The sequence below is a fragment of the Thalassophryne amazonica genome, chromosome 20 (assembly GCF_902500255.1).
Source record: "Thalassophryne amazonica chromosome 20, fThaAma1.1, whole genome shotgun sequence".
Classification (NCBI taxonomy): Eukaryota; Metazoa; Chordata; class Actinopteri; order Batrachoidiformes; family Batrachoididae; genus Thalassophryne; species Thalassophryne amazonica.
Genome location: NC_047122.1, coordinates 1,100,121 through 1,125,023, shown reverse-complemented (window position 1 = coordinate 1,125,023; position 24,903 = coordinate 1,100,121). Strand labels below are relative to the sequence as shown.

The window sequence follows — 24,903 nt, the reverse complement described above, 5'->3', positions numbered from 1 at the left end:
ATTTGTGGGGCCAAGTACAATAACTTCAGTTTTATCTGAGTTTAAAAGCAGGAAATTAGAGGTCATCCATGTCTTTATGTCTGTAAGACAATCCTGCAGTTTAGCTAATTGGTGTGTATCCTCTGGCTTCATGGATAGATAAAGCTGGGTATCATCTGCGTAACAATGAAAATTTAAGCAATACCGTCTAATAATACTGCCTAAGGGAAGCATATATAAAGTGAATAAAATTGGTCCTAGCACAGAACCTTGTGGAACTCCATAATTAACTTTAGTCTGTGAAGAAGATTCCCCATTTACATGAACAAACTGTAATCTATTAGACAAATATGATTCAAACCACCGCAGCGCAGTGCCTTTAATACCTATGGCATGCTCTAATCTCTGTAATAAAATTTTATGGTCAACAGTATCAAAAGCAGCACTGAGGTCCAACAGAACAAGCACAGAGATAAGTCCACTGTCCGAAGCCATAAGAAGATCATTTGTAACCTTCACTAATGCTGTTTCTGTACTATGATGAATTCTAAAACCTGACTGAAACTCTTCAAATAGACCATTCCTCTGCAGGTGATCAGTTAGCTGTTTTACAACTACCCTTTCAAGAATTTTTGAGAGAAAAGGAAGGTTGGAAATTGGCCTATAATTAGCTAAGATAGCTGGGTCAAGTGATGGCTTTTTAAGTAATGGTTTAATTACTGCCACCTTAAAGGCCTGTGGTACATAACCAACTAACAAAGATAGACTGATCATATTTAAGATTGAAGCATTAAATAATGGTAGGACTTCCTTGAGCAGCCTGGCAGGAATGGGGTCCAATAAACATGCCGATGGTTTGGACGAAGCAACCAATGAAAATAACTCAGACAGAACAACCGGAGAGAAAGAGTCTAACCAAATACCGGCATCACTGAAAGCAGCCAAAGATAACGATACATCTTTGGGATGGTTATGAGTAATTTTTTCTCTAATAGTCAAAATTTTGTTAGCAAATGAAGTCATTACTAGTTAAAGTTAATGGAATACTCAGCTCAATAGAGCTCTGACTCTTTGTCAGCCTGGCTACAGTGCTGAAAAGAAACCTGAGGTTATTCTTATTTTCTTCAATTAGTGATGAGTAGAAAGATGTCCTAGCTTTACGGAGGGCTTTTTTATAGAGCAACAAACTCTTTTTCCAGGCTAAGTGAAGATCTTCTAAATTAGTGAGACGCCATTTCCTCTCCAACTTACGGGTTATCTGCTTTAAGCTACGAGTTTGTGAGTTATACCACGGAGTCAGACACTTCTGATTTAAAGCTCTCTTTTTCAGAGGAGCTACAGCATCCAAAGTTGTCTTCAATGAGGATGTAAAACTATTGACGAGATACTCTAACTCCCTTACAGAGTTTAGGTAGCTACTCTGCTCTGTGTTGGTATATGACATTAGAGAACATAACGAAGGAATCATATCCTTAAACCTAGTTACAGCGCTTTCTGAAAGACTTCTAGTGTAATGAAACTTATTCCCCACTGCAGGGTAGTCCATCAGGGTAAATGTAAATGTTATTAAAAAATGATCAGACAGAAGGGAGTTTTCAGGGAATACTGTTAAGTCTTCTATTTCCATACCATAAGTCAGAACAAGATCTAAGATATGATTAAAGTGGTGGGTGGACTCATTTACTTTTTGAGCAAAGCCGATAGAGTCTAATAATAGATTAAATGCAGTGTTGAGGCTGTCATTCTCAGCATCTGTGTGGATGTTAAAATCGCCCACTATAATTATCTTATCTGAGCTAAGCACTAAGTCAGACAAAAGGTCTGAAAATTCACAGAGAAACTCACAGTAACGACCAGGTGGACGATAGATAATAACAAATAAAACTGTTTTTTGGGACTTCCAATTTGGATGGACAAGACTAAGAGACAAGCTTTCAAATGAATTAAAGCTCTGTCTAGGTTTTTGATTAATTAATAAGCTGGAATGGAAGATTGCTGCTAATCCTCCCCCTCGGCCCGTGCTACGAGCATTCTGACAGTTAGTGTGACTCGGGGGTGTTGACTCATTTAAACTAACATATTCATCCTGCTGTAACCAGGTTTCTGTAAGGCAGAATAAATCAATATGTTGATCAATTATTATATCATTTACCAACAGGGACTTAGAAGAGAGAGACCTAATGTTTAATAGACCACATTTAACTGTTTTAGTCTGTGGTGCAATTGAAGGTGCTATATTATTTTTTTCTTTTTGAATTTTTATGCTTAAATAGATTTTTGTTGGTTATTGGTGGTCTGGGAGCAGGCACCGTCTCTACGGGGATGGGGTAATGAGGGGATGGCAGGGGGAGAGAAGCTGCAGAGAGGTGTATAAGACCACAGCTCTGCCTCCTGGTCCCAACGCTGGACAGTCACAGTTTGGAGGATCCAAGAAAATTGGCCAGATTTCTAGAAATGAGAGCTGCTCCCTCTAAAGTGGGATGGATGCCGTCTCTCCTAACAAGACCAGGTTTTCCCCAGAAGCTTTGCCAATTATCAATGAAGCCCACCTCATTTTTTGGACACCACTTAGACAGCCAGCAATTCAAGGAGAACATGTGGCTAAACATGTCACTCCCGGTCCGATTGGGGAGGGGCCCAGAGAAAACTACAGAGTCCGACATTGTTTTTGCAAAGTTACACACCGATTTAATGTTAATTTTAGTGACCTCCGATTGGCGTAACCGGGTGTCATTACTGCCGACGTGAATTACAATCTTACCAAATTTACGCTTAGCCTTAGCCAGCAGTTTCATATTTCCTTCAATGTCGCCTGCTCTGGCCCCCGGAAGACAATTGACTATGGTTGCTGGTGTCACTAACTTCACATTTCTCAAAACAGAGTCGCCAATAACCAGAGTTTGATCCTCGGCGAGTGTATCGTCGAGTGGGGAAAAACGGTTAGAGATGTGAACGGGTTGACGGTGTACACGGGGCTTCTGTTTAGGGCTACGCTTCCTCCTCACAGTCACCCAGTCAGCCTGCTTTCCCGACTGCCTGGGATCTGCCAGGGGGGAACTAGCGGAGGCTAAGCTACCTTGGTCCGCACCGACTACAGGGGCCTGGCTAGCTGTAGAATTTTCCACGGTGCGGAGCCGAGTCTCCAATTCGCCCAGCCTGGCCTCCAAAGCTACGAATAAGCTGCACTTATTACAAGTACCGTTACTGCTAAAGGAGGCCGAGGAATAACTAAACATTTCACACCCAGAGCAGAAAAGTACGGGAGAGACAGGAGAAGCCGCCATGCTAAAACGGCTAAGAGCTAGTAGCTACGCAACCTAGCGGATTCCTAAAAACACACAAAGTGAATAATGTGTAAATAATTTAAAGGTGATTCAGCAGAAGGAGTGCCCCAATCAAGGCACCAAACAGGCCATGAAGCAGCACAGGCAACGCACGACAACGGTGCTAAAATAAAATAAAAATCAACTAAACACGCTGTGGAGCAGCACAGATAACGCACGACAACAGTGCTAAAAGAGAAAAAAAAAAATAAAATAAAATAAATAAATAAAAAAAATAAAAACGAAAGCGTTAGCAAGCTAGTTAGCTTGCCAACGCTGATGAAAGTTAGCTGATAAAAGTGCTCCATTGCGATGTTTCGACCGGTAGAGGTCTTCCTTAGGCGTTGGAGCACAGTAAAAAAGTAAAAAAAAAGTAAAAAGGTAAAAAAGTAAAAAAGTCTTGAAAAAGACTGTTAGTTGAAAGTCCAAAGCAGCAGGTAGCAGTCTCTGTGTAAACAGTCCCAACAGAGAGCCAAAATTCTGATGCCAACACGTAAACCAACACGTATCTGAACACGTATCAACTTCATCACCCTTAGACTCTGACACACACACACATACACACACACTCTCTCTCACACACACACACACACACACTCTCTCTCACATACACACACGGGCTCTCTCTCTCTCACACACACACACTCTCTCTCACATACACACACGGGCTCTCTCTCTCACACACATACACACACTCTCTCTCACATACACACACGGGCTCTCTCTCTCACACACATACACACACTCTCTCTCACATACACACACGGGCTCTCTCTCTCACACACACTCTCTCTCACATACACACGGGCTCTCTCTCACATACACACACGGGCTCTCTCTCACACACACACACACACACTCTCTCTCACACACACACACACACTCTCTCTCACATACACACACGGGCTCTCTCTCTCTCACACACACACACTCTCTCTCACATACACACACGGGCTCTCTCTCTCACACGCATACACACACTCTCTCTCACATACACACACGGGCTCTCTCTCTCACACACACTCTCTCTCACATACACACGGGCTCTCTCTCTCACACACACTCTCTCTCACATATACACACGGGCTCTCTCTCACACACACACACACACACACTCTCTCTCACATACACACACGGGCTCTCTCTCTCTCACACACACACACACACACACACACACATACACACACACTCTCTCACACACACACTTTCTCTCACATACACACACGGGCTCTCTCTCTCACACACACACACACACTCTCTCTCACACATGCTCTCTCTCACACACACACACTGTCTCATCTCTCTCACACACACTCTGTCTCTCACACACACACACTGTCTCCCTCTCTCTCAAAAACACACACAGTCTCCCTCTCTCTCGCACACACACACACACACTGTCTCCCTCTCTCTCTCACACACACACACACACTCACTCACTCTCTCTCACACACACTGTCTCTCTCTCTCACACAGACACTGTCTCTCTCTCTCACACACGCACTGTCTCTCTCTCACACACACACATACACACACACACTCTCACTCACTCTCTCACACACACACATACACACACACTCTCTCTCTCTCTCACACACATACACACACACTCTCTCACTCTCACACACACTCACTCACTTTCTCAAACACACACTGTCTCTCTCTCTCACACACATATACACACACACACACTCTCTCACACACAGTCACACACACACACACTCTCTGTCTATCACACACGCTCTCTCTCTCACACACACACACACACACACACACACTCACACACACATACTCTCTCTCACACACACACGGTCTCTCTCTCTCTCTCTCACACACACACACACACTCTCTCTCTCTCTCTCTCTCACACACACACACACACGGTCTCTCTCTCTCTCTCACACACACACACACACTCTCTCTCTCACACACACACACACACACGGTCTCTCTCTCTCTCTCTCTCACACACACACACACGGTCTCTCTCTCTCTCACACACACACACACACTCTCTCTCTCTCTCTCTCTCACACACACACACACACACACGGTCTCTCTCTCTCTCTCACACACACACACACACGGTCTCTCTCTCTCTCTCTCACACACACACACACTCTCTCTCTCTCTCTCTCTCACACACACACACACACACGGTCTCTCTCTCTCTTTCTCACACACATACACACACACACTCTCACTCACTCTCTCACACACACACATACACACACACTCTCTCTCTCTCACACACACATACACACACACTCTCTCACTCTCACACACACTCACTCACTTTCTCAAACACACACTGTCTCTCTCTCTCACACACATATACACACACACACTCTCTCACACACAGTCACACACACACACACACTCTCTGTCTATCACACACGCTCTCTCTCTCACACACACACACACACTCACACTCACACACACATACTCTCTCTCACACACACACGGTCTCTCTCTCTCTCTCTCTCACACACACACACACACTCTCTCTCTCTCTCTCACACACACACACACACGGTCTCTCTCTCTCTCACACACACACACACACTCTCTCTCTCTCTCTCACACACACACACACACACACTCTCTCTCTCTCTCTCACACACACACACACACTCTCTCTCTCTCTCTCACACACACACACACACACACGGTCTCTCTCTCTCTCTCTCACACACACACACACACTCTCTCTCTCTCTCTCACACACACACACACACGGTCTCTCTCTCTGTCTCTCACACACACACACACACTCTCTCTCTCTCTCTCACACACACACACACGGTCTCTCTCTCTCTCTCTCACACACACACACACACTCTCTCTTTGAATGGTAAATGGACTGCATTTATATAGCGCTTTTCCATCTGCATCAGACACTCTATCAGACGCATCAGACGCTTTACAATTATGCCTCACATTCACCCCGATGTCAGGGTGCTACCATACAAGGCGCTCACTACACACCGGGAGCAATAGGGGCCTTGCCCAAGGGCCCTTAGTGATTTTCCAGTCAGGTGGGGATTTGAACCCATGATCTTCTGGACTCAAGCCCAACACCTTAACCACTAGACCATCACCTCCCCTCTCTCTCTCTCACACACAGACACACACACACACACACGCACACACACACACACACACAGTTTCCTCAATAAACAGCTCGTCTCAGTGGGTTTATTGATTATTTGAGCCGTTTAATCCACGGGAGGATTACAGGCTGATTTCAATGACTTCATCACATGTTCAGCTGTTTCACAAAACGCTCCATGACATGATGATGACACAGTGTTCCATATCAAAGACAGGAGGCAGAGTCAACGATAATTCATTGTAATGGTGATGTTCAGAACTGCTTTCATCTCCTGCACGTCTCTGCTTATTTCATGCGATTTCTCTGCAGCAGAAGTTATTTGAAGGGCATGTTACTCTGCAGTAAGTGCCATTTTCATTTGAAATGCAGATGATGGCCATTCTCCTCTGAATAATCCTCACGCTCTGCATCGTCGTACGGTACCATGTCAGAGATTAGTCTCTGTGATCAGCCGCTCCATCTTTGTCGCCTGAACTCAGAGGTCAAACAGCCAAACAAACACAAATATATGGAGCCCGATCTTAACAATATGCACAATATTAGGCAAGCTGTATTCTCAAGGACTCCTTTTTTTGTTGGGACAGACCCAGTCAATCCAAAATGTTAACAAACTTCAAATCGGAATATCTCACAAAAGATAAGCAGTGGTGGGCACAGTTCTGCTGATATGCTAACCACTATTTATCAAAGCTAATGTTTTCATTATCGGATTGGCTTTTCAGACAACTTTGAAAACCATCATCAAAGGCGACCTGGTCACAGAAAAGAAAAAAATGCTCATTTCTTTTGATCCCATACTGTTACACTGGTAATATCACCCAAGTCATCCAGACGCATACAGTTTTAACCCTCTGTGGTCCGAGGGCATTTTTTGGACAGTTCACTTGCCTGGCATAAATGTTTTATTATTGCTGTTAACAGCTCTCCCTGCATCCTACAATCAAGTTTTATGTCTTTTTTTTTTTCAGGACAACCTGTGCTTTCAGAATATACGAGGTCTATTAGAAAAGAAACCGACCTTTTTATTTTTTCAAAAACCATATGGATTTGAATCACGTGTGATTGCGTCAGACAAGCTTCAACCCTCGTGTGCATGCATGAGTTTTTTCACGCCTGTCGGTTGCGTCATTCGCCTGTGGGCAGGCTTTGAGTGAGCACTGGTCCACCCCCCTCATCGGAATTCCTTTGTCTGACTTCTTCCTGAGAGACTGGCGCTTTGCTTGATCAAAATTTTTTCAGGAACTGTGAGACACATCCAAGTGGACACCATTTGAGAAATTCAGACGGTTTTCGGTGAAAATTTTAACGGCTGATGAGAGATTAAGGAGTGTTACTTTTGCTTTAAGGACAACCCACAGCGCTGGACATCGCACCGCGACGAAAGACGTGCAGACGGATTCGTGTGTCGGCACCCAGCCACTCATGGCGGCTCCGTGTTGATAACCATTCTTAAGATTCAGGCAGTTTTCGATGGCTTTCAGCCGAGTGAGTATCTGAGAAATTGTTTAACAGCTGGGCATGTTCAAACTTGTCCTGTAATGCTTCCAACGGAGGTGTTTTGCTGTGGCGCCGCCACAGACACACAGACACAAGGATTCTGGGATACTCTAAAACCCTCAGTTTTAAATGGATGGGCAAAATATTTTAATCAAGTGTTTTGAATCATGTGTTTGAAATCACTTTTGAAGTCTCTAAAAACACTGAGTGCCACTTGGACATGTTAACTCATGGAAATATAGACCTGGAATGGACATCACGTGTCTAGCGGCGTGCCTCACGGTGGCCATTACTAACGGTGGACAGAGCGCCTTGAGTCAGTTAAGGCACCTGGTAAACAGAAGTGAAATGAGGGAAAAAAGGCAGCCAGTGCTTCACCATCAACTGCACCAACTACAAAAACAAATTCTCCAATACTAAAATGAACTGTACAAGAGCCTTAATGTAACTATGTAAAACAAATGTCTATTTTAAAGTCGTTATGTCGCAATTAATATAGATATACTGAGTCTATAACTCAACGCCATAATTTCTTTTCATTAAGCTGCGTTCACATGCATACAGATACGGAAACAAAAATGTTTAAATATATTTATGTATATATACTTGCAGTGTTGTTTAATATGATTATGTACACGGTGGTCACAGGCGGCAAATTTTAACAGTGTGGTTGGAGGGGATGGAGGAGGTACTTTTACCCTGACTGAGGGTCAAAAGTCATAAATTCTGAATGGCTTTATATCTACTTGTAATAAAATGTTAGTAAAAATCATATATATGTTGTTGTCATGTATCAACTCAATCAATCAACTTTTTTTTTATATAGCGCCAAATCACAACAAACAGTTGCCCCAAGGCGCTTTATATTGTAAGGCAATGTATGGGTTCATTAGAGCTGTTAATCAGCTTGAATACAACTTACAAGGCTTCATTTATAAAAATCCATCGAGAATTATGATGACAGGAAAAAACAAAACAGTAAATTACTCAAACACAGTAAAATCCCCAAATTTCCACACTTTACATAAAACATTTTTTTTTGCTACCCAGGCATGTATGGGTTCATTAGAAAGAGCAAATAAAGTGCTTTAAAACAAACCTACGTTTATTAAAATCTGTTAACAAATAGCGACAATAAAGTGAAAAAAGCAGCACAGTTTATAATAATTTAATTCATAATTTCCACAAATTTCTGTATTTTACATAAAAGTTTTTTTCACCCACACATGCATAGGTTCATTGGAAAGAGCTTTCAAATGGCTTTGAAACAAGCCTACATTTATGAAAATCCGTTAAGAAATAGTGACGCTAGTGCAAAAAAAGCGGTCAGTTTATTTTTTATGATCTGCACATTTCCACCCTTAATAATGGCCCCTTCCTGTCCTGAGTGACGCTAATAGATTGAAGCGCGCACGTCCATTCCAGGTCTCTATTTCCATGGTGTAAACATTTAAGAGATCTGAAATATATTGTGGAGCTGATCCAATTAGTGCTTTAAAAACAAACAATAAAATTTTAAAAGGTATTCTAAAATGGACTGGAAGCCAGTGAAGAGAAGCGAGGTTCAGGGTGATGTGTTCTCGTTTTCTAATGCCTGTTAAAAGACGAGCAGTGGCATTTTGGACCAATTCCAAGCATGTCAGGGAAGCCTGGTTAACACCAAAATAAAGTGCATTTCAGTAGTCCAAATGTGTGGAAATAAAAGCATGAATCACTCGTTCAAAATCACTAAAAGATAGAATGGATTTAATCTTGGATAAAAGCCTCAAGATGATAAAAACTGTTTTGTTTTGTTTTTTTTTACATCAGAGTTAATCTGTTGGTCCAATTTAAATCACTGTGAAGCTTTACACCAAGATTAGAAACTGTGGGTTTAAAATAAGGTAAAAGGGGGTCCAGGTCCATGCAAAAGGCATCACAGTTTCCCTTAGGGTCAAAAATGATTATTTCAGTTTTTGCTTCATTAAAATTTAAAAAGCTCTGGGCCATCCAGGCTTTGATTTCCCTGAGACAATCTAGCAGACATGTTGCAGAGCTGCCATTGCCTCTTTTTAAAGGGAGATATACTTGGGTATCGTCTGCATATAAATGATATGATATGTTTTTTTTTAAATTTGCCCAAGCAGGAGAAGGTATAGAGAGAAGAGAGCTGGTCCAAGGAACTCCCAAAGGTAGGGGAGCACATGAGGAGACACAGTCACCAATTTTAACTTTAAAACTTCTCTCTGAGGTTCAAGGTCCCCTGACACTTGCATGACTGATGCATGCACTGTGTCGTGAAGGAGAATAAACTTGTCGTTAAGGGGTGTAGACTGAATGTGAGAGGGGCACCGGCACGTGCAATTGTTCAAAGAGAATTTTGAAATGTTCAAAAAAATCTTTCACAAATAAATGCAACGCTGTGCGATCCACAACCCCAATTCCAGTGAAGTTGGGACTTTGTGTAAAATGTAAATAAAAACAGAATACAATGATTTTCAAATCCTCTTCAACCTATATTCAATTGAATACACCACAAAGACAAGATATTTAATGTTCAAACTGATAAACTTTATTGTTTTTGTGCAAATACTTGCTCATTTTGAAATGGATGCCTGCAACATGTTTCTAAAAAGCTGGGACAGTGGTATGTTTCCCACTGTGTTACATCACCTTTCCTTCTAACAACACTCAATAAGCGTTTGGGAACTGAGGACACTAATTGTTGAAGCTTTGTAGGTGGAATTCTTTCCCTTTCTTGCTTGATGTACGACTTCAGTTGTTCAACAGTCCGGGGTCTCTGTTGTCGTGTTTTGTGCTTCATAATGCACCACACATTTTCAATGGGCAACAGGTCTGGACTGCAGGCAGACCAGTCTAGTACCCGCACTCTTTTACTACGAAGCCACGCTGTTGTAACACGTACAGAATGTGTCTTGGCATTGTCTTGCTGAAATAAGCAGGGACGTCCCTGAAAAAGACGTTGCTTGGATGGCAGCATGTGTTGCTCCAAAACCTGGATGTACGGCTGAGCCTTTTGGTTATGCTCCTTTTATACCCAGTCATGACACTCAACTGTTTCCAATTAACCTGTTCACCTATGGAATGTTCCAAACAGGTGTTCTTTAAGCATTCATCAACTTTCCCAGTGTTTTGTTGCCACTGTCCCAGCTTTTTTGAAATGTGTTGCAGGCATCCATTTCAAAATGAGCAAATATTTGCACAAAAACAAAAAATTCTATCAGTTTGAACATTAAATATCTTGTCTTTGTGGTGTATTCAATTGAATATAGGTTGAAGAGGATTTGCAAATCATTGTATTCTGTTTTTATTTACATTTTACACAATGTCCCAACTTCATTGGAATTGGGGTTTTACTTGCCAACATTACGTGCAGCTCATCAACTCGAGTAAAGAAGTGAACAGAGTGAGTGATTGCGTCAGCGTACCACATCAGAGCGCAGCTTGTCTGAACAATTAGAATGAGATGTTAAATCTGTCATGAACATACTTTTACAGTTGCATACAAGAAGGAAAAAACATGCAACTGTTTTACCAAGCTATTACAATATAAACATGACAAATACCTTTTTAGATGGCTCCAAATACTTTCTCCATGTTGTTCAGAGTGCACACAAGTACAGCTGTGGCTGGAGCGCTCCTCTGTGATTCAGGAAGCAATATTAGAGCCGTTTTCAACAGCCAACTCGCAGAAAAAATGATTAATCCACTATGAAATAATTATTTTACAGATGTAGAGCACAGCGCGGCAGCCAATGGAACAAAGTGCAGCATCCAGCTGGAGAAGGCCAAGGACATGCCCACATTTTACCTGGCTGCAGTTATTTCAGAGAGGTGTGGATGGACAGGTTGTCTGGCTGGGTTTTTGCCATCCAGGACCCAAGGCGGTTCCATGGTGTTGTGGATATGGCACAGTGCAGCACAGCACCAGCGCATGCTCCCAGACATGACTTGACTTGCCACTGTTTGAAGAAAGTGTCTTCTACAAACTGGCAGTAAGTTTTGAAGTTGATTTTAAGTCCATTTTCAGTTCATGGTCAGTGGCAGCAGCCTGTACCTGTACCTCTACCTCTGCCTGTACCTCTGCCTCTGCTTGTACCTCTACTGCTACCTGTACCTCTACCTCTGCTTGTACCTCTGCCTGTACCTCTACCTCTGCCTGTACCTGTACCTCTACCTCTACCTCTGCCTGTACCTGTACCTCTGCCTGTACCTCTACCTCTGCTTGTACCTCTACTGCTACCTGTACCTCTGCCTCTGCTTGTACCTGTACCTCTGCCTGTACCTCTACCTGTACCTGTGCCTCCACCTCTGCCTGTACCTCTACCTTTACCTCTACCTGTACCTGTACCTCTACTTTTGCCTGTACCTCTACCTTTACCTCTGCCTGTACCTGTACCTCTACCTCTGCCTGTACCTGTACCTCCACCTGTACCTCTGCCTGTACCTCTACCTGTGCTTGTACCTCTACCTGTACCTCTACCTCCACCTGTACCTCTACCTCTGCCTGTACCTGTACTTCTACCTCTGCCCGTACCTCTATCTTTACCTGTACCTGTACCTCTACCTGTAAATCTACCTGTACTTGTACTTGTACCGATTCCTTTACATGTGCCTCTACCTGTACCTCTGCTTGTACCTGTACCTCTACCTGTTCCTTTACCTCTACCTGTACCTCTACTTTTACCTGTGCCTGTTCCTCTACCTGTACTTGTACCTGTACCTCTACTTGTACCTGTGCCTGCTCCCCTACGTGTACTTGTACCTGTACCTGTACCCCTACCTGTACTTTTACCTGTACCTCTACCTGTTCCTTTACCTGTACCTCTACCTGTACTTGCACCTGTACTTGTTGCTCTACCTGTACTTGTACCTGTACCTCTACCTGTTCCTTTACCTGAACCTCTGCTTGTACCTCTACTTGTACCTGTACCTCTATCTGTATTTGTACCTGTACCTCTACCTGTACCTCTACTTGTACCTGTGCCTGTTCCTCTACCTGTACTTGTACCTGTACCTCTACCCGTATCTCTACTTGTACCTAGGCCTGTTGCTCTACCTGTAGTTGTACCTGTACCTCTACCTGTTCCTTTACCTGTATCTGCACCTCTACCTGTACTTGCACCTGTACCTCTACCTGTACTTGTACCTGTACCTGTACTTGTACCTGTACCTCTACCCGTACTTGTACATGTACCTCTTCCTGTTCCTTTACCTGTACCTGTACCTCTACCTGTTCCTTTACCTGTATCTGCACCTCTACCTGTACTTGCACCTGTACCTCTACCTGTACTTGTACCTGTACCTCTACCTGTACTTGTACCTGTACCTCTACCTGTACTTGTACCTGTACCTGTACTTGTACCTGTACCTCTACCCGTACTTGTACATGTACCTCTTCCTGTTCCTTTACCTGTACCTGTACCTCTACCTGTACTTATACCTGTACCTCTACCTGTTCCTTTACCTGTACCTCTACCTCTACCTGTTCCTTTACCTGTACCTGTACCTCTACCTGTACCTCCACCTCTACCTGTACCTCTAACTGTACCTGTACCTCTACCTGTACCTTTACCTGTACCTGTACCTCTACCTGTACCTCCACCTCTACCTGTACCTCCACCTCTACCTGTACCTCTAACTGTACCTGTACCTCTACCTGTTCCTTTACCTGTACCTCCACCTCTACCTGTACCTCCACCTCTACCTGTACCTCTAACTGTACCTGTACCTCTACCTGTACTTGCACCTGTACTTGTTGCTCTACCTGTACTTGTACCTGTACCTCTACATGTTCCTTTACCTGTACCTCTGCTTGTACCTCTACTTGTACCTGTACCTCTACCTGTATTTGTACCTATACCTCTACCTGTACCTCTACTTGTACCTGTACCTGTTCCTCTACCTATACTTGTACCTGTACCTCTACCCGTACCTCTACTTGTACCTAGGCCTGTTGCTCTACCTGTACTTGTACCTGTACCTCTACCTGTACTTGTACCTGTACCTCTACCTGTTCCTTTACCTGTATCTGCACCTCTACCTGTACTTGCACCTGTACCTGTACCTCTACTTGTACCTCTACCTGTACCTGTACTTGTACCTGTACCTCTACCTGTACTTGTACCTGTACCTCTTCCTTTACCTGTACCTGTACCTCTACCTGTTTCTTTAGCTGTACCTCTACTTGTACCTGTGCCTGTACCTCTACCTGTACTTGTACCTGTACCTCTACCTGTACTTGTACCTGTACCTGTACCTCTACCTGTACATGTACTTGTACCTGTACCTCTTCCTGTTCCTTTACCTGTACCTGTACCTCTACCTGTTTCTTTAGCTGTACCTCTACTTGTACCTGTGCCTGTACCTCTACCTGTACCTGTACTTGTACCTGTACCTCTACCTGTACTTGTACCTGTACCTCTTCCTGTTCCTTGACCTGTACCTGTACCTCTACCTGTTTCTTTACCTGTACCTCTACTTGTACCTGTGCCTGTTCCTCTACCTGTACTTGTACGTGTACCTCTACCTGTACCTCTACCTGTTCCTTTACCTGTACCTCTACCTGTACTTGTACCTGTACCTCTACCTGTTCCTTTACCTGTACCTGTACCTCTACCTGTTCCTTTACCTGTACCTGTACCTCTACCTGTACCTCCACCTCTACCTGTACCTCCACCTCTACCTGTACCTCTAACTGTACCTGTACCTCTACCTGTTCCTTTACCTGTACCTGTACCTCTACCTGTACCTCCACCTCTACCTGTACCTCTAACTGTACATGTACCTGTACCTCTACCTGTACTTGCACCTGTACTTGTTGCTCTACCTGTACTTGTACCTGTACCTCTACCTGTTCCTTTACCTGTACCTCTACCTGTATTTGTACCTATACCTCTACCTGTACCTCTACTTGTACCTGTGCCTGTTCCTCTACCTATACTTGTACCTGTACCTATACCCGTACCTCTACTTGTACCTGTACCTCTACCTGTATTTGTACCTATACCTCTACCTGTACCTCTACTTGTACCTGTGCCTGTTCCTCTACCTATACTTGTACCTGTACCTCTACCTGTTCCTTTACCTGTACCTCTACCTGTATTTGTACCTATACCTCTACCTGTACCTCTACTTGTACCTGTGCCTGTTCCTCTACCTATACTTGTACCTGTACCTGTACCCGTACCTCTACTTGTACCTAGGCCTGTTGCTCTACCTGTACTTGTACCTGTACCTCTACCTGTTCCTTTACCTGTATCTGCACCTCTACCTGTACTTGCACCTGTACCTGTACCTCTACCTGTACTTGTACCTGTACCTCTACCTGTACCTCTACTTGTACCTCTACCTGTACCTGTACTTGTACCTGTACCTCTACCTGTACTTGTACCTGTACCTGTACCTGTGCCTGTTCCTGTTCCTCTACCTGTACTTGTACCTGTACCTCTACCTGTTCCTTTACCTGTACCTGTACCTCTACCTCTCCTCCACCTTGATGTCATCTGACTCTAAGTGATGCAGTCTGGCCATTAGTGGTCCATCCAGAGTCACTCTGTGTACATGTTCTTGTTGCCGACCTTTATTTCCCAGAGTGCTTTTTGATTTGTTCCTGCTGTATTTGGACAGTTTGGCCAGCAGGATTCTTCTTGTGTTTTTTGGACCTTTCTCTGCCTCTCTGACAATTCTTGTGCCAGTCCCCTCGTGGACTGGCACAAGAATATCATTTACCAACAGTCCCTGTTGGTAAATGATATAATAATTGATCAACATATTGATTTATTCTGCCTAACAGAAACCTGGTTACAGCAGGATGAATATGTTAGTTTAAATGAGTCAACACCCCCGAGTCACACTAACTGTCAGAATGCTCGTAGCACGGGCCGGGGCGGAGGATTAGCAGCAATCTTCCATTCCAGCTTATTAATTAATCAAAAACCCAGACAGAGCTTTAATTCATTTGAAAGCTTGTCTCTTAGTCTTGTCCATCCAAATTGGAAGTCCCAAAAACCAGTTTTATTTGTTATTATCTATCGTCCACCTGGTCGTTACTGTGAGTTTCTCTGTGAATTTTCAGACCTTTTGTCTGACTTAGTGCTTAGCTCAGATAAGATAATTATAGTGGGCGATTTTAACATCCACACAGATGCTGAGAATGACAGCCTCAACAGTGCATTTAATCTATTATTAGACTCTATTGGCTTTGCTCAAAAAGTAAATGAGTCCACCCACCACTTTAATCATATCTTAGATCTTGTTCTGACTTATGGTATGGAAATAGAAGACTTAACAGTATTCCCTGAAAACTCCCTTCTGTCTGATCATTTCTTAATAACATTTACATTTACTCTGATGGACTACCCAGCAGTGGGGAATAAGTTTCATTACACTAGATGTCTTTCAGAAAGCGCTGTAACTAGGTTTAAGGATATGATTCCTTCTTTATGTTCTCTAATGCCATATACCAACACAGTGCAGAGTAGCTACCTAAACTCTGTAAGGGAGATAGAGTATCTCGTCAATAGTTTTACATCCTCATTGAAGACAACTTTGGATGCTGTAGCTCCTCTGAAAAAGAGAGCTTTAAATCAGAAGTGCCTGACTCCGTGGTATAACTCACAAACTCGTAGCTTAAAGCAGATAACCCGTAAGTTGGAGAGGAAATGGCGTCTCACTAATTTAGAAGATCTTCACTTAGCCTGGAAAAAGAGTCTGTTGCTCTATAAAAAAGCCCTCCGTAAAGCTAGGACATCTTTCTACTCATCACTAATTGAAGAAAATAAGAACAACCCCAGGTTTCTTTTCAGCACTGTAGCCAGGCTGACAAAGAGTCAGAGCTCTATTGAGCTGAGTATTCCATTAACTTTAACTAGTAATGACTTCATGACTTTCTTTGCTAACAAAATTTTAACTATTAGAGAAAAAATTACTCATAACCATCCCAAAGACGTATCGTTATCTTTGGCTGCTTTCAGTGATGCCGGTATTTGGTTAGACTCTTTCTCTCCGATTGTTCTGTCTGAGTTATTCTCATTAGTTACTTCATCCAAACCATCAACATGTTTATTAGACCCCATTCCTACCAGGCTGCTCAAGGAAGCCCTACCATTATTTAATGCTTCGATCTTAAATATGATCAATCTATCTTTGTTAGTTGGTTATGTACCACAGGCCTTTAAGGTGGCAGTAATTAAACCATTACTTAAAAAGCCATCACTTGACCCAGCTATCTTAGCTAATTATAGGCCAATCTCCAACCTTCCTTTTCTCTCAAAAATTCTTGAAAGGGTAGTTGTAAAACAGCTAACTGATCATCTGCAGAGGAATGGTGTATTTGAAGAGTTTCAGTCAGGTTTTAGAATTCATCATAGTACAGAAACAGCATTAGTGAAGGTTACAAATGATCTTCTTATGGCCTCGGACAGTGGACTCATCTCTGTGCTTGTTCTGTTGGACCTCAGTGCTGCTTTTGATACTGTTGACCATAAAATTTTATTACAGAGATTAGAGCATGCCATAGGTATTAAAGGCACTGCGCTGCGGTGGTTTGAATCATATTTGTCTAATAGATTACAATTTGTTCATGTAAATGGGGAATCTTCTTCACAGACTAAAGTTAATTATGGAGTTCCACAAGGTTCTGTGCTAGGACCAATTTTATTCACTTTATACATGCTTCCCTTAGGCAGTATTATTAGACGGTATTGCTTAAATTTTCATTGTTATGCAGATGATACCCAGCTTTATCTATCCATGAAGCCAGAGGACACACACCAATTAGCTAAACTGCAGGATTGTCTTACAGACATAAAGACATGGATGACCTCTAATTTCCTGCTTTTAAACTCAGATAAAACTGAAGTTATTGTACTTGGCCCCACAAATCTTAGAAACATGGTGTCTAACCAGATCCTTACTCTGGATGGCATTACCCTGACCTCTAGTAATACTGTGAGAAATCTTGGAGTCATTTTTGATCAGGATATGTCATTCAAAGCGCATATTAAACAAATATGTAGGACTGCTTTTTTGCATTTACGCAATATCTCTAAAATCAGAAAGGTCTTGTCTCAGAGTGATGCTGAAAAACTAATTCATGCATTTATTTCCTCTAGGCTGGACTATTGTAATTCATTATTATCAGGTTGTCCTAAAAGTTCCCTAAAAAGCCTTCAGTTAATTCAAAATGCTGCAGCTAGAGTACTGACGGGGACTAGAAGGAGAGAGCATATCTCACCCATATTGGCCTCTCTTCATTGGCTTCCTGTTAATTCTAGAATAGAATTTAAAATTCTTCTTCTTACTTATAAGGTTTTGAATAATCAGGTCCCATCTTATCTTAGGGACCTCGTAGTACCATATCACCCCAATAGAGCGCTTCGCTCTCAGACTGCAGGCTTACTTGTAGTTCCTAGGGTTTGTAAGAGTAGAATGGGAGGCAGAGCCTTCAGCTTTCAGGCTCCTCTCCTGTGGAACCAGCTCCCAATTCAGATCAGGGAGACAGACACCCTCTCTACTTTTAAGATTAGGCTTAAAACTTTCCTTTTTGCTAAAGCTTATAGTTAGGGCTGGATCAGGTGACCCTGAACCATCCCTTAGTTATGCTGCTATAGACGTAGACTGCTGGGGGGTTCCCATGATGCACTGAGTGTTTCTTTCTCTTTTTGCTCTGTATGCACCACTCTGCATTTAATCATTAGTGATCGATCTCTGCTCCCCTCCACAGCATGTCTTTTTCCTGGTTCTCTCCCTCAGCCCCAACCAGTCCCAGCAGAAGACTGCCCCTCCCTGAGCCTGGTTCTGCTGGAGGTTTCTTCCTGTTAAAAGGGAGTTTTTCCTTCCCACTGTAGCCAAGTGCTTGCTCACAGGGGGTCGTTTTGACCGTTGGGGTTTTACATAATTATTGTATGGCCTTGCCTTACAATATAAAGCGCCTTGGGGCAACTGTTTGTTGTGATTTGGCGCTATATAGAAAAATTGATTGATTGATTGATTGACACATTTGCCAGGTTTGGACTGATATCCTGTGTACTGACCTCTGACCTATTGCCATGTGAGTCATTAAAGGCTGTGTTTGACCTCTCCTGTATGACCTCTGCACTGGGGTCTAAACCATTCACCACCCGTTACAGTACTCTGTTATAAAGAAATACCCAAATCTATTTTTAAATAAATAAATAAAGGTCCAGGCAGATGTATTGTATAACACATCACTGCTCCCCACCTACAATCTGCTGTGTGTTACCCTTCACATCATCTACAAGCAGCTTCTTCACATGCGATCCTTCACTAAAGTTTTCTCATCAATAAATACAACATTTTGTGCCAGATAACTAGATAACATCCTCTGTCACTGAGCATCATTTTCTTGTGGGAAGGCATTGGAGACTTCTTCAGAAGTGTAGAAGTGAAATCTGAGCACAAATGCTTCCCTAAAGACCAACCAGCTAGTTAAAGCTGAGATAGCGTCTGATCAAAAACTACTCATATTCACTACAGACACATTTATATCAGATATTGTATCACGACTGAGTGGATTCTTGTCATTTGATTGGTGCTTTGCATGTCACATGACATGGATTATTCATCCCATTTGTGTTGCGTTGCATTTACCCTGCAAGTTAGTTTCATACATTTTGTACCATTGCATGCTGCAAACCCCACCCACACACATACCAGTGGGGGTGGGGTTTAGCTAAACATAGCAGAGTTTGCTTTGCTGACGGACAACGATTTGAACGAGCTAATTGATGGTGCTAAATCTTCTAGCACAAAAAACAAATCCTCTACACCGTTTGGAGTCACGAAGAGCTGTTAGGATGAAGAGGATGAAGTTACAATGAAAACATGGACAAATTTGTGATGATTTTTCGCTGGACTGAGGAAATAAAGTCTTTTTTTTGGAAGTGCACAAAGTCAGTGCACGGCATGACGAACTACATCGTCAGAATTATTTTTGAACTATCTAACTGTTTTTCCAAGTTGACTGAGAAAAGTTTTACACTCCTATTTAACCCTCTGGGGTCCGAGGGCATTTTGTGGACAGTTCACTCGCCTGGAATAAATGTTCTATTATTGCTGTTAACAGCTCTCCCTGCATCCCACAATCAAGTTTTATGTCTCTTTTTTTCGGACAACCTGTGCTTTCATAATATATATATATATATATATATATATATATGTGCTTTTGTTGTGTTTTATAAGTGTAATAAAGGTTTACCATCAGAAATAAGAAAGGAAAAATTAAAGCGGAAATAATTTTCCACTCACATTTATTCAAAACACACAGTAAACTATAATAAACAACTGTAAAGGTAATTTGAGGTCTTGTGTGAAAGACTGTACAACAAAAAGGTTCAAACAATAAACACAAATGCGCATTTTGAACAATATATATAAAATGGTCTGTGTGTGTTGTTTGTCCTCATCTCAAAGCAATTTCTTTCTGCTATTACACAAAGGTTACATCACAAACATCTACTTCTGTGTTTTGGAGTGTTCTGTGCTGCTCCTAAAGCAGCTTTCATTCACACTTTGGGCCACTTTGGCTCCTTAAGTCCCTTTCACACTGGGGCTGCTCCCAGTTGCTCCCTGTGGCGTCATGACGACGCAGGAATTTCTGCGTCAGGTGTGCGCAGCAGGGGGCAGAGAAGAGATGAGAACGCAGCCTGCAGGTTCTCTGCACAAAGAAGTCAGAGTGCACAGTTTGGCTGCAGACAGACTGTGCACTCTAACTTCTCTTCTACTTGTTGTGCTGAGCTGCAGGGCTGCGCTCTGAGTTCTGTTATAGCTTATCTGCACATGAGCGCACGGACTGTCCTTAAGCAAATGTGTTGATGTTGACATGTCCTGGACTTATGTCCTTTTTTAACTATGATGAGAGAGTCTAAGCAGAGAAAGGAACTAACTGCCTGTAGACAATTTTTTTTTTCTTTCCTCCTTTGACCGTGAGATGCATGCATGCGCGCGCGAACGGACCGCCAAGCAAATGTGGAGATGTCTGGAGTTACTGCATTAAGTCCACGGTATAAAAACAATCCTGTGTGATTTATACTGCGGGAACAATGGAACACAGCAGGAATCATAAATTGGCTTCGAGTCACGCCGGGTAATGCCTCTTTGCCCCGAGTTACGCCTTTTTGCCCTGACTTGCGGTGGAACCACTTCCTTTCTGCGTCGAGCACAGGATGCCAAAAAATTAAACAGGTTTAATTTTTCGGCACACGACTTGCTTCCTCCTTTGCGCCCTCGTGCTGTTGTGGCGCCGAGCTGCATCATCTCAGCACTGAGTTGCTTCCACGCGGTGTTGTCATAATGATGCACGGCGCAACTGGGAGCAACCGGGAGCAGCCCCGGTGTGAAAGGGGCTTTACAGTCTGAGGAGCGGCCCCTCCCCCTCGCTCCACTGATATGGTAAACAAGTGCTTTACACTGAGAAAGCAACAGAGTTATCCAGTAAAATTCATATGCAAACTAGTGGAGCAGTCGTGATAGTTACACACTCTTTGTTTGAGCACGTGAGATTGTCATCAGAGGTTCTCCGTCTGCTCTGTCTGCTTTCACTGATCGCTGTGCATAATGGCACATTGGAGCCCAATACTATGTACTCATTGGAGCACCCAGGGGGCTATTTAAATGGGCCAACTAGTAACATATCATGGTTGGACACTCACATTGCGCACGTCATCACACAGCTTCTATGAGGAGTACAAAGATGGCCGATGGCTGGCTCAAAAGTCCTCAGCGTTAACTTTTCAGCAAAAAAAGAGTAAGTTTCTATCTCATATCATTAAAAAGTTATTTATAATTTAGTAATTTAGTCGGCCCCAGAGGTATAAAGCATTTGTTGGACTGTTGATGTCAAAGCACCAGGTTATGGTTATGGTTAGGGTGGCGGGAAGGAGAAGGGTTAGTAATAGTGAGTTAAAAAATAAAAACCCCATCACGAAAATTGGACTCATTTCCTGACGGGAGCACAAAAAACAAAACAACAACAAAATAAAAAACGTGAGACTGGGCTGCCAATTTCTCCATGATTGAAGCCATAGACACGCATGCACAAACACATACATGCACACAGAGGCCACTTGGCTTTTAATACACTCAACAAAAATATAAACGCAACACTTTTGGTTTTGCTCCCATTTTGTATGAGATGAACTCAAAGATCTAAAACTTTTTCCACATACACAATATCACCATTTCCCTCAAATATTGTTCACAAATCAGTCTAAATCTGTGATAGTGAGCACTTCTCCTTTGCTGAGATAATCCATCCCACCTCACAGGGGTGCTGATGCTGATTAGACACCATGATTAGTGCACAGGTGTGCCTTAGACTGCCCACAATAAAAGGCCACTCTGAAAGGTGCAGTTTTGTTTTATTGGGGGGGGGGGGGGGGATACCAGTCAGTATCTGGTGTGACCACCATTTGCCTCATGCAGTGCAACACATCTCCTTCGCATAGAGTTGAAGAGAACACCTCTCCAACGTGCCAAACGCCAGCGAATGTGAGCATTTGCCCACTCAAGTCGGTTACGACGACGAACTGGAGTCAGGTCGAGACCCCGATGAGGACGACAAGCATGCAGATGAGCTTCCCTGAGACGGTTTCTGACAGTTTGTGCAGAAATTCTTTGGTTATGCAAACCGATTGTTCCAGCAGCTGTCCGAGTGGCTGGTCTCAGACGATCTTGGACTGGTGGTCCTGGGCTGGTGTGGTTACACGTGGTCTGTGGTTGTGAGGCTGGTTGGATGTACTGCCAAATTCTCTGAAACGCCTTTGGAGACGGCTTATGGTAGAGAAATGAACATTCAATACACGAGCAACAGCTCTGGTTGACATTCCTGCTGTCAGCATGCCAATTGCACGCTCTCTCAAATCTTGCAACGTCTGTGGCATTGTGCTGTGTGATAAAACTGCACCTTTCAGAGTGGCCTTTTATTGTGGGCAGTCTAAGGCACACCTGTGCACTAATCATGGTGTCTAATCAGCATCTTGATATGGCACACCTGTGAGGTGGGATGGATTATCTCAGCAAAGGAGAAGTGCTCACTCTCACAGATTTAGACTGGTTTGTGAACAATATTTGAGGGAAATGGTGATATTGTATATGTGGAAAAAGTTTTAGATCTTTGAGTTCATCTCATACAAAATGGGAGCAAAACCAAAAGTGTTGCGTTTATATTTTTGTTGAGTGTAATACAGATATTATGCACAATTTAGCACTCGTTATCTGGGATTTCAGTAAATCAGGCTAATAAACATTGCTGATTTGATAAAGTTTCTCTCCTGCTTTAAACCTGCAAGAACACATAGTGACCAGCGGTCTCATCAATCAATCAATCAACTTTTTTCTTATATAGCGCCAAATCACAACAAACAGTTGCCCCAAGGCGCTTTATATTGTAAGGCAAGGCCATACAATAATTATGAAAAACCCCAACGGTCAAAACGACCCCCTGTGAGCAAGCACTTGGCAACAGTGGGAAGGAAAAACTCCCTTTTAACAGGAAGAAACCTCCAGCAGAACCAGGCTCAGGGAGGGGCAGTCTTCTGCTGGGACTGGTTGGGGCTGAGGGAAAAAAACAGGAAAAAGACATGCTGTGGAGGGGAGCAGAGATCAATCACTAATGATTAAATGCAGAGTGATGCATACGGAGCAAAAAGAGAAAGAAACAGTGCATCATGGGAACCCCCCCACAATCTACGTCTAAAGCAGCATAACCAAGGGATGGTCCAGGGTCACCCGATCCAGCCCTAACTATAAGCCTTAGCGAAAAGGAAAGTACAAAGCATGCATACACACAAAAATGTGGCGTACATCTGTTCCCACGCTAATGTTCTGATGTATCCAAAGTAAAATGACCATGGAAATGTGCGGTGCCCCACGTTTCTACATGTTTCTACAGCTACTGACTGACATGTAGAGGTGATGCTGGGAAACTGTTAATAGTGTGAAAACAAGAAGTGGTCAGAGTGATGTGCACATCAGAGACACACTGATGAACGATTAACACACCCACAGTGTTTGCAATTATATGGATGGATATAAAAGTGATCCGATGTGCAGTCCAACCTGAGTGTGAATTCCTAAAGTTGTGACGCACCTCATTTTTTTAAACTTCAGTGTGTGTGCACTGCTTCTGTTTATTCCGGTTGACGGGGTACCAAATAAGACATCCCTGCCTATCATTTACTCCCCTTCATCTGTAGCTAAAACTTGTTAAAAATTTCTTTTCTTACCTCTGTTCATGTGGAATGATTGGACAGCGAGGGGAATCCCCAGATCCAAGGGCTTATTTAAATAAATCAGCATATTTAAATAGTGGGGCGTGGATGGGGAGGAATTTGGTGCTTATGCATGTGCGCTGATTTCCATGTTGATTGGGAACATGCTTGGATCCATGCGTACGCACACTTTGATACATTTGAATTTGTATATGTACGCCAGTTTCTGGGTTTTGGTGTACGCCATGTTTCAGTAGGAAATCCACGCAAGTCTTTATACATGAGACCCCTGGAGTTTAACCTGGAGAAAAAACAGAAGAGAAAAAGCTCTCCTGACATTGCAGTAGTACTGGTGCATTAAGACTTCAAGTTAAGTTGCTGAAAAGTTTGTGCTTCCTGTGAGACACTTTGCCTCTCGGAGCAGGTAACTTTGTTCCTGTTTGTTGTTATCTCCACATGGAGCTGGAAGGAGGAGATCTCCTTCCACAGCAATTTTAAAGCTGCTGTCATCTGAAATGTGGATTTATATTTGGCATAATAGCTGAGATTTGCACTGCAGTAGTTTGAATAATGATGTTCACAGCTGCAGAGGCAAACCTCCTTTTCCCCCATAAATCTATTCCTGCCTCCTAGCCACACCCCTTACTACTTCCCACATTTGAAATAAGTTTACTTTTCTATATTCTGGATTTCTCTGAAGCCAATTAAGGCAGATACACTGAAAAAATGTTTGCAGAAAACCTCAACACTCGGCAGA

General features: G+C 42.9%; 3 protein-coding genes across 3 annotated transcripts; all 3 read left to right on the top strand.

Annotated features, from left to right (window-relative positions):
* Nucleotides 1-11,947: 11,947 nt before the first annotated feature.
* On the top strand, nucleotides 11,948-12,487 carry LOC117502334 (ATP synthase subunit a-like). Its single transcript, XM_034161376.1, has one exon. It carries the CDS (start codon nucleotides 11,948-11,950, stop codon nucleotides 12,485-12,487), a length of 540 nt encoding a protein of 179 aa, XP_034017267.1.
* Nucleotides 12,488-13,705: 1,218 nt separating this feature from the next.
* Nucleotides 13,706-14,611, top strand: LOC117502333 (cytochrome c oxidase subunit 1-like). Its single transcript, XM_034161375.1, has 3 exons — nucleotides 13,706-14,043; nucleotides 14,090-14,111; nucleotides 14,252-14,611. Exons 1-3 carry the CDS (start codon nucleotides 13,706-13,708, stop codon nucleotides 14,609-14,611), a joined length of 720 nt encoding a protein of 239 aa, XP_034017266.1.
* An 84-nt stretch (nucleotides 14,612-14,695) lies between these two features.
* Nucleotides 14,696-15,433, top strand: LOC117502332 (ATP synthase subunit a-like). The gene has a single exon (XM_034161374.1). It carries the CDS (start codon nucleotides 14,696-14,698, stop codon nucleotides 15,431-15,433), a length of 738 nt encoding a protein of 245 aa, XP_034017265.1.
* The last annotated feature ends 9,470 nt before the right edge of the window (nucleotides 15,434-24,903 follow it).

What these genes read in the sequence shown, in the direction of transcription:
- LOC117502332 (XM_034161374.1), top strand. Translation starts at nt 14,696, where the DNA reads ATGTACCTGTACCTCTACCTGTACTTGCACCTGTACTTGTTGCTCTAC.
- LOC117502334 (XM_034161376.1), top strand. Translation starts at nt 11,948, where the DNA reads ATGGTCAGTGGCAGCAGCCTGTACCTGTACCTCTACCTCTGCCTGTAC.
- LOC117502333 (XM_034161375.1), top strand. Translation starts at nt 13,706, where the DNA reads ATGTTCCTTTACCTGTACCTCTGCTTGTACCTCTACTTGTACCTGTAC. An exon ending in CTCTACCTGTACTTGTACCT is followed by an intron (nt 14,044 to 14,089) that starts GTACCTCTTCCT and finishes CTGTTTCTTTAG; the next exon opens with CTGTACCTCTACTTGTACCT. An exon ending in GTACCTCTACTTGTACCTGT is followed by an intron (nt 14,112 to 14,251) that starts GCCTGTACCTCT and finishes CTGTTTCTTTAG; the next exon opens with CTGTACCTCTACTTGTACCT.